Source organism: Etheostoma spectabile, chromosome 6 (genome assembly GCF_008692095.1).
Source record: "Etheostoma spectabile isolate EspeVRDwgs_2016 chromosome 6, UIUC_Espe_1.0, whole genome shotgun sequence".
In the NCBI taxonomy this organism is placed as follows: Eukaryota; Metazoa; Chordata; class Actinopteri; order Perciformes; family Percidae; genus Etheostoma; species Etheostoma spectabile.
Window position 1 is genome coordinate 21,985,490 of NC_045738.1, and position 9,273 is coordinate 21,994,762.

General features: G+C 43.1%; 1 protein-coding gene across 1 annotated transcript; it reads right to left on the bottom strand.

Annotated features, from left to right (window-relative positions):
* Positions 1 to 6,025: 6,025 nt before the first annotated feature.
* Positions 6,026 to 8,765, bottom strand: LOC116691666 (potassium voltage-gated channel subfamily S member 2). The gene is made up of 2 exons (XM_032519478.1): positions 8,277 to 8,765; positions 6,026 to 7,942 (listed from the first exon to the last, which is right to left on the bottom strand). The coding sequence occupies exon 2, from the start codon at positions 7,938 to 7,940 to the stop codon at positions 6,501 to 6,503; it is 1,440 nt and encodes a 479-aa protein (XP_032375369.1). The 5' UTR covers positions 7,941 to 7,942; positions 8,277 to 8,765; the 3' UTR covers positions 6,026 to 6,500.
* Between the last annotated feature and the right edge of the window lie 508 nt (positions 8,766 to 9,273).

Sequence of the window (9,273 nt, forward strand, 5' to 3'; positions counted from 1 at the left end):
AGAGGGCAGCATCTTAAATTCTGCATTCAGGGGGTGGGAAGTATCGGACATAATGGATTCTGCCTCATAAAGCACACGTCTATCGTACAGATCAGTCGTTGTCATCTGCTGAATCCCAATGATTTTGCTGCTAACTTGAATTACCATTGCTGCGTGCATGTGTTTTTCCATTTTAAATTCTGAACATATAGAGAAACTCTAGCAAACACTGCAAGACAACGTTTTCTTCCGGTCTAGCTCCCACTGTTAAATCATCAAGCTCAATAGGTAAAGTAAGTAAAGTCAGCATTCCTAGATAAGTAAAGCTGTTTTAAATCACCGAGGCATCTGACTTGCGTGTAGCTTCAGCTCATCTCCCCTGCTTGCACTTAGAAAGTCCTGAAATACACAGGCTCCTATAATCAAAGTGTTTTGGGCATACTGCCGCCTCTGTGCCATCCAAACAAAACTGCCAAAGTAGACCATTAACCCTGCTTGGCTGTTAAGAACAAAATTGCATTTCCATCCTTTTGAGGCCGTTTAAACAGGACTAGCTGTGGAGTTTTAGTATAAATCTTAAAGCTGATTGTCATAAAAGGCATTGGTAAAATGTAGGATAGCACTTGTTGTAAGCAGCAGTGTTGCATTGTGCCAACTCCATTCAAATCCTGTGGGAACACTATTGTGATTTACATCCAAAAACATCTGTCTCTCCGGATGAGTCACTTAATGGGCGCAGACAGAGTGCTGCATTAAAAAAAAAAAAAAAAAAGGGAGGGGGCGCGATAATGTTCCCATTTGTCTCGAATTATCGTCCTTCAGAAGGTCTTGTGCATGTGGTTTCTGGTGGAGGGCCAACTTTTTGTGCAGGGTAACAATGCTGTGGTTTCAGTGTGAACTACAATTTTAAGATGTTTGATGATTTGATATGTTGTGATGTTACATTTAAGACACACGTAGTGCTCACATTGTTGTCATGTGGATGTAAGGATGGCTTGGACTGAAACAAATCAATAGGCATCGGATTAAATGCCATGAAATATTACACAGGCAGTCATGGTCCCCAGTGGATGAAGCCTGATGACGTTGGTGATCACCACACTTTTCCTCTAGCATCAAGAGCAGCAGTCAAAGTTCTCACTTAGCTACTCAAATATCTCAATATCTACCAGAAGGATTGGAATAATAGATTTTTACAGACATTCATGGTTCCCAGATGATGTATTCTACTGACTTTCTTAAGAAATATGTGGGGTTTTGACTGAAATACCTTGCAGCCCACTGAATTGAGATGATGAACATAGTACACATGACACCTGCTGCAAATCATGTTGTCATTTTGTGCTTATTAGCATGCTGATTGTAACATTCAGAGCTTGTTAGCAGGCTGGTGGTAGCATTTAGAGCTTGTTAGCAGGCTGATGGTAGCATTTAGAGCTTGTTAGCAGGCTGATGGTAGCATTTAGCTCAAAACACCAATGGGCCCCAGAGAGCCGTTTGCATGGCTGTAGGCTCGGCCTTGTTTTAGGGAATTTGAATCCAAGATGGCTTTTGTTTTTAAATCTTAATATTCCATGCAATTTTAATGAGCACAAAAGTCTACTTTATCTGAAAAAGATGCCCATTAGAACTAAAGTATCCACTCTAAATAAAGATGTCAGGCTGGTGAATAATAAAACAAGTCTTGTTGTCTTCCAAGTCTAATGATGGCATGAAGCAATAGGAACAGCCATCCTTGTTGGGCGTTACGTGCATTCTGCTTTTGCATCAGATCTGTAGGTGATAACTAGCTATGCCGTGATCCATGTAATGAGAGATTATTTTCTGAGATATTCACAGATCAGGCATGGTGGGAAGAGGCAGAAAAGGGCGGAGGGATAGAAACAAGCACACGGAAAAGATCCGATCTTCCCACACTGTTTGAAGCAGAGGGATAGCGGCAGATGGTAATGTGCAACAACACGGAACGCCTGCTTAGTAACAGTTTTATATCACCAATACAGAGCCGACTGGAGATGACACTTGTGCTGCCAGCTTCAATAAGTTCCCCATTAAACATGCTGTCTGCCACGTTTGTGTGTGCAGTATGTGTTCACACACATAAGCACGCACACCGTATAGTTCTTATTCCCTGTCAGCTCCGCTTTAATGAGCTCAGTGTTCTTGCAAAATAATCTCAGCATCTTTTCATGATCTTCTTCTCTTGTCTTTGTTGAGAAACAGAGAAAACAAATGAACCAGAACGTCAGAAAACTTTAGATGAAAATGAACTTTTTTGATTCAGTAATAAATCCTTCAAATAAAACACTTAACCTTGTTATAAATTACACAACTGAAAGCTTTCATGATTACATGTAGACACTTTTAAAAATAAAAACTCCCTCAAAACTCCTTTTTCTGCATGAATGAGTCACACATTTGGGTCTTGATGATCAAAAGAAATGGAAGGAATGGATTTCAGCTTTGCTGGTTACTGGTGTAAGGGAGGACAGCAGACTTTTTGCCATGGCCTTCCTCTAATGACCTGAGCTGCCGTCTGCACTCGGCTGTGTGCCAGGCAGGCCCAGGGCCTTTCTTACATCTATCACCACAGTCAGATGGTAATGATACAGGCGAGCCAACTGAGGCTGCGGAGGGGCCAGACATCTCCATCTCCCACCTCAGAAGTCACAGTGACCTAAACACACACACATACACAAACACGGCTCTGCCTTTTGGACTTGGACGACGTTGGCCAAATCTACTAAGACTGCTAAGTTGTCACTGTTAGATTTCAAACTTCCAAATTCTATGATTACTTTCCACTTCCTAAGTTGGAAAAGATTGACTGTGTTGGTATGCCTCCGTGTGTAAATGTCACCCACCGTCGCTGTGAACTCATTTACTGATTTTTCCATGCTAGTTTGGCACTGCGTGGTGTTTTGGATTTGCTCCTGGGGGGGGGGGGGGGGGGGGGGGGGGGGAGCCCAGGAGTAAACAAAAGGAGACTGATATAATTGGCCTCCGAGGGTAAATATTATTTCAAATGAGCTCCCCAGATATACTTTGAAAACAACCTACAATACTTGAATTCCTCATTAGTATTTTCCAAGTGAGCATGACCTTGTTGCTGAAGTGAGTTACAAATCACCCCAATCATTCCTTCAAATCCAACCTCAGTGTCCCAGTACTGTTCTGATGCAGAGAATTATGTGTTTGCAGAGAATTTGGGATTTTTAAGGCCAGACACTGCAGGCAAAAACTTTTTTTTTTTTTCAATTCTCTGGTCAATTTTAAAATTTGGGGTTGTTTTGTTACCTTACATGTCTTCTTTCAGACTCGTGTGAGACCGCCTGCATTAGACATGCTCATGCCTATTCTCCTTTTATTTTGAAAGTCTTGTAAAATCCTAACCGTAATGGCTACGAAATGTACATTTTGTGCAGCTAAAAGTACTTAATCTAAATTTTTCTGCAATGTAAAGCACAGTTCTGGTAAACTTTCCCATTAAATTACATGCGTATATTTTTAAAAACATTTATTAAGTCAGCTGGAGCCCTAATGTTACTGTAATAGACGGGCTTTATGTCTCCCACTGTGGAAAGTGATAAATGACTGTAAAAGGTCTGTCATACATCATGTATGCAGATTAAAGAGCAGTGTTATTTTAGAAATTTTTAGTTTAGATTTAAAATGTTCATTTTCTATAAAATGTAGTACATTTTCTCATAACATCATTTATTTTTCAGCCCACGGCCCTCTATTCGGATACATTGGACATTCTGACAAATTTGGGCCCATCTGGACTATTATTATATTCCTATTTTTTATTTATTGTTTACTTTTACCCAACATTGGGAATTTCCTTATTGTTGAAGGATTTCGAATCTTAAATCTCAAAAACGACCAAAATACAACTTTAGATCTTTATTTACCTACAATTTGTCTATATGAGTCTGTAGATTTCTCCTAAAAGTATAGGATATAAGTATATATATTACAATATTTAAGCCAACAAAGGCCTTTTTCTCAAAAAATACATTTTTTCATAATACACTTATCCAGAAATCTCAGTTGTATTGCTGTATATATTCTACTTTTACAGGGATGTTTATATGTAAATCATTCACAGCTGGCTTTATAAAACATTTTAATCCAGAATGCCAAATTGATATTTTTAAGCCTGTGACAATATTTTCAGATTTATTGAGTGATATTTCCAAAAGTCCATAATTAACATATATATAGAATGAGAAATGAGAAAATGCCTTATTTTCACATTTCCCTTTTTTTTTTTTTACAACTTCTTACAGACAAATCTTTACATGTCACATGGTTTTTGAAACCTCTCACTCAAAGAGCAACACTACCTTCACTCAGTTTTTCAAAACACTTCAAACACAATTTTCTACCTAAGACATAAAAATCTAACAGGAAGTGAATTGATTTCCTTTTCTTAACACAACCAATCAAAATGCTACACTTATTCACCATGACCACGTTCCCCCACGACAAAACGTAGCAACACGTTTAAAAAAAAACTGAAACGGGGGTGAGTTCAACACCCTGTTGAGTGTCTGCCTTTTGATTACTACGAGTTTACAGACACGTCTCTGCTGATTGGGTATCACCTCGGAGTCTGTGACACAACCAATAAACGAGAGAAACAGCCACCAAACGAGAGAAAACATACCTATATGTCATTTAACCAGGAGACCATGGCAACATGGTGCACACCTTTTGAACATGCCACCCGTAACACACACTCTCCCCACATGTGCAAACACTAATCGCTTATCACTAACCAACCACTGCTTTAGTACAGGCCTGTGCATAGGTCAAAGGTCAGATGACCTATTTGGAACAAAGGATGCCAACAATAGACAGAGAGCAAGGGGAGAAGGAGGTTAGTTTTATTAAGGAGTATTATGTGCTTTGGTTTATGGCATGTCTTTAAACCAATCAGAATTGTCTTTAATCGCTGAGCGCCGGACAGAGCCACAGTGCCGCCGCAAAATGGCCTCAGGAAGGAACTTGTTTTGGTGGAACATGGGTGCATTGAAAAGTTGTTTTAGTCATGCAATATGAAACTCTGCTTGGACAGATAGTCTAGGTAGCTGTGTGGATTTACCCTGCAGAGATCTGAGGAGCAGGTAACCATAATCCTAATAAATCCACAGAGTTCCAACACAAAGAAAGCAGAAGGTAACAGACATCCAGCTGAATCTCTGGAGGCACCTAACAACCCCAGAACTAAGACACTGTCGATAAAGACTAGCTTTGTATCAGCTAATTTGGCAATGCCTTGAATGTAGCAGATGCTCACTAATATAAAAATAGTTGTGCACCATAGCTTTAAAAGGACCCTCTTCTCGCGAGCCCGTACCCAGCTCATAGTCACCTTTTGTGGGCTAAACTTAACTAGAAACTGCCTCTGAAACGATGAAGCTCCCAGTGCTCTGCAGCCGTCTCCCAGCAACCGTTTGTTGTCTTAATTAAACTGAAGAGACTAACTGTGTCTAACTGTCATGTGTCCAATCGTCACATGACCAACTGGCAATCCTAATTTCAAAGGACATCATACAAATTGGTGTGCATAAGTTTTCATAGGATATCATACAAACAGGCAGTGGAAGCCACACCTTACATTTTATTTAGAATATTACACTCCGTTCTCAGAAAGCTCAGAAAGCATGAAGAAGGGTAACTTCTATGATTTCCATAGATATATAATCTGCTTTTGCTACCAATAGAATACCATGTATGTGGCTGTCAATTAATTGTGAAATACCTGACAGTTTATTAGTAAAACCTATTGATTTATTGTAAAAAAACTGACTTTGTAAACTGAAATGGTGATGCTTATGACATACATATGCAATATCTTTATTCAACATGAAAGCTCTGAATGGTCGTTGCGATGCCTGTCAAACTGTTTCAGATATTGTGTCAGTCACTACTGTAAACCCATCTCTCCCCACCCCCCCTTCGGGCTTACATGTGTTATCTCTATCAGTAAGACACACTTAGGAAGACGCTTGCTCTGCACATGAAAAACATGAGGAAGTGTGTTGTGTATTTTTTGTTTAATAGTTTTGCTTTAACCACACATCTGAAGTAATGCTGTTGCAACATAACAATTACACATCAACACTCTCTCTAAAGAGGTACAGCTGGAGTTACTTTCAGACATATTTAATCACAACAAGTACTGGATAGCTGGAGGATGTGACACCGTTGAGGACTGCAAACAACTACTATCTTTTCAATGGTCACATTTTGGCCTATTTGGTGAGGGGCCATAATAATGCACAGCGATTATCATATTCAGGCTCTCCTGTACATTTGCTTACTTTCTCATGGTGACTGACACACAGATTAACACATTATTGCACTGAGCTACAGAGAGGTAAACGGTCAGACATCAGTGGAAGGAAGTGGGCTTCTGAGACAGAGGTTTCAGCACCCTGTACAGCTCCTCATGCAGCCACATTAATGGAAGTGTCACCCAATCCTGACCGCGTGCACTTGACACCGCTGTTTCAATGTATTGATTCATTCAGACTGTGTTCACTGGGTGAACTCCGGCTCATGTTTGACAAGCTCGCCATGAGGGATTTGACTTTGTGTGCGTAATAGTTCCTCAGGTTGACCGAGGGAACCTCTTTTATCCCCTCGTCGAAATCACAGCTTCTCATTGCGACCTCCAGCTGTTTTTGTCTCTTGTAGAAGAGAGAGAACTTATTGAAAATGAGCGTAATCGGAAGCACAACTACTAAGATCCCGGCCAGAATGCACGCCGAGGCGGTCAGCTTGCCAGCTATGGACACCGGCACCACGTCCCCGTACCCGACGGTGGTCATGCTGACGGTGGCCCACCACCAGCACGACGGGATGGTGGAGAGGTCCTCGCTGTCCTCTTTCTCCACCGTGTACGCCATGACGGAGAAAAACGACACCCCGACGGCCAGGTAGAGCAGCAGCAGGCCCACTTCTTTGTAGCTGTTCCTGAGGGTGGCCCCCAGGGAGCGCAGCCCCGTGGAGTGACGGGCCAGCTTCAAGATGCGGAAAATCCTCATGAGCCTCAGCACCTGTGCAACACGGCCCAGGTTGGCCAGCGCCGGGCTGCTCTCAACCACCAGGTTTATAAGCAGTGTCAGGTAAAACGGGAGTATGGACACCAGGTCGATCATATTTAACGGGTGTTCGAAGAAATGCAGAAGATCCGGCGCCACCGTGAACCTGGCGAGCAGCTCCAGAGTGAACCAGCCGATGCCAAAGTGCTCGACAGTCTCAAAACGGGGGTCCTCTGTGGGTTGCCCCTCACTGTCCAACAGGCTGAACTCGCTCATGCTGTTCATGCACATCGTGGCGATGGAGCCGAGCACCACCAGGATGGAGAGGATGCTGATGATACGGCTGGCCACGGAGTAGCCGGGGTTATCCAGCATTAACCAGACGCGCCTCCGCGCGCTCCCGAGCAGCTGCTTGTCAAACTTGGTGGCGTCGCTGTAAAACTCCAACAGTTCGTCGAAAGATGAAGTAGTGCTCCCTTCATCACTCCTGTCCTCCCACTCCTCCCGGTCCTGGTCCATTTTCCTACAGTGATAGGCGCTGCTGCAGCACGAGTCAATAAAGAACTCGTTGATGCCCCAGTACTCGATCTCCTGGCTGAAGGAGAAGATGCACAGCTCGGCCATGACGTGCAGCCTCCCCGTGTTGTAGAAATTCAACACGTAGGGGAAGAGTGCTGGGTTCCTGTCGAAGTAAAACTCCTTCTCGGTGTCGTCGTAGTCGTCGCACAGCTCCAGTATGGACTCTTTGGACTGACAGTGGAGTAAACGCGCAAGCCTCGTCTCAGGGAACCGGGAGAGGGTATCCGACTGGAGACGCTTCTTGAAGCCGCCCACGTTGATGCGGATGGCGGCGTTGTCATCCATGTGAGCCCCGCTGCCTGGTTTCCCCAGGGCCTGACCTGTCATGTCTGGAGAGAGGGACGCACGCAGAGACGCACGGTGCACAGAAAGCGAGTGGGAGACAAAAACACATTGACACAAAGAGAAGGAGAAAGTCAGCACAAAGAGAGACACGCACATTCAGAGAGAGAGAGAGAGTGAGAGTGAGAGAGAGACATGATAAAGGGAGTTATTTTAGATGTATTATTATCATTTGAAATCCCTAATTTCTTTACTTTTTAAAGTAAAAGACAAAATGCGGTTTTGTTAAAACCACGTGTTTTCTCCAAAATCACACACTTACATGAAAAGCAATGATAAACCTTTGGCTTTAAAAAAAAATATTAAGAACAAGGAACTTACTTTAAAGCGCTTCCAGTTCACTAAATCCCACTAGAAAAATACTCTGCATTTCAACTCCAGATATTGCAGTTTGTGGCCAAGTTGTGACTCTATAATAAACGCATGGAGACAGGCTTGTCCCCAGGAGGACAGGCGGGAGCGTCTCTGTCAGGTTGATTTTCTCAGCTTGGGCAGAAGAGGAGGAAGTCTCTTCCGAGGGGAGTCGGCGCAAATATGATGTTGCCTCCAGACAGAAATAAATTGGTCCCTCCTCAAATCTAGCCGAGGGCTTGTTGTAGCTGGTAGTCCTTACATCCTGCATCCGCATGGTTTTACATCTCCTTCGGTTGCAGGTATCGGAAACATTTATATAGCCTACAGTCAATTCCCAGAGCAGCCATATAGGAACTGATAAGCATGCACACCCTGGCAGCCGCTTTTGGTTGTGCTAAGGAATTCCTCTCTCTCTCTCTCTCTCTCTCTCTCTCTCTCTCTCTCCCTCTCTCTCTCTCTCCCGTCTATCTGTTGCTGCGCAGCAACACGTAGCTCTCCCTCTGCACCGCCCTCCCGAACTGATCTCCGCATCACGGATGCTGAGGGGCGAGGCGCAATCACCAAAGTAACCAACACACGGAAACTGGCACGGGCACGACATCACAACTGTAAAATAACGCCTTTTATGCCATAAACCTTAGATCCATAAACTGCATATTACTGTGTGATTGCTGTATTCTGCATGGTGAAAGACTCACAAGAGACAGATTTATAACAAAGAATGGAAATCTGTGCAGCAGGGGTCGAGATTTATTGACTTTTAAATCCCTAGCATGGATCAAGCTCCCAAAATTCCAGATCCTACAATTCCCATGATGCAACTTAGATGCATCTTGAATTTCAATCAGAAGAGACCTTATTTTTGGAGAGGAGAATATTTAAATATCGACAGCAAATAAGTGATTGGGGCTTTGGGCTTGTACAGATTTTTGGCTAAAGGGGAAGCAGGAGAAAAGGGGGGGGG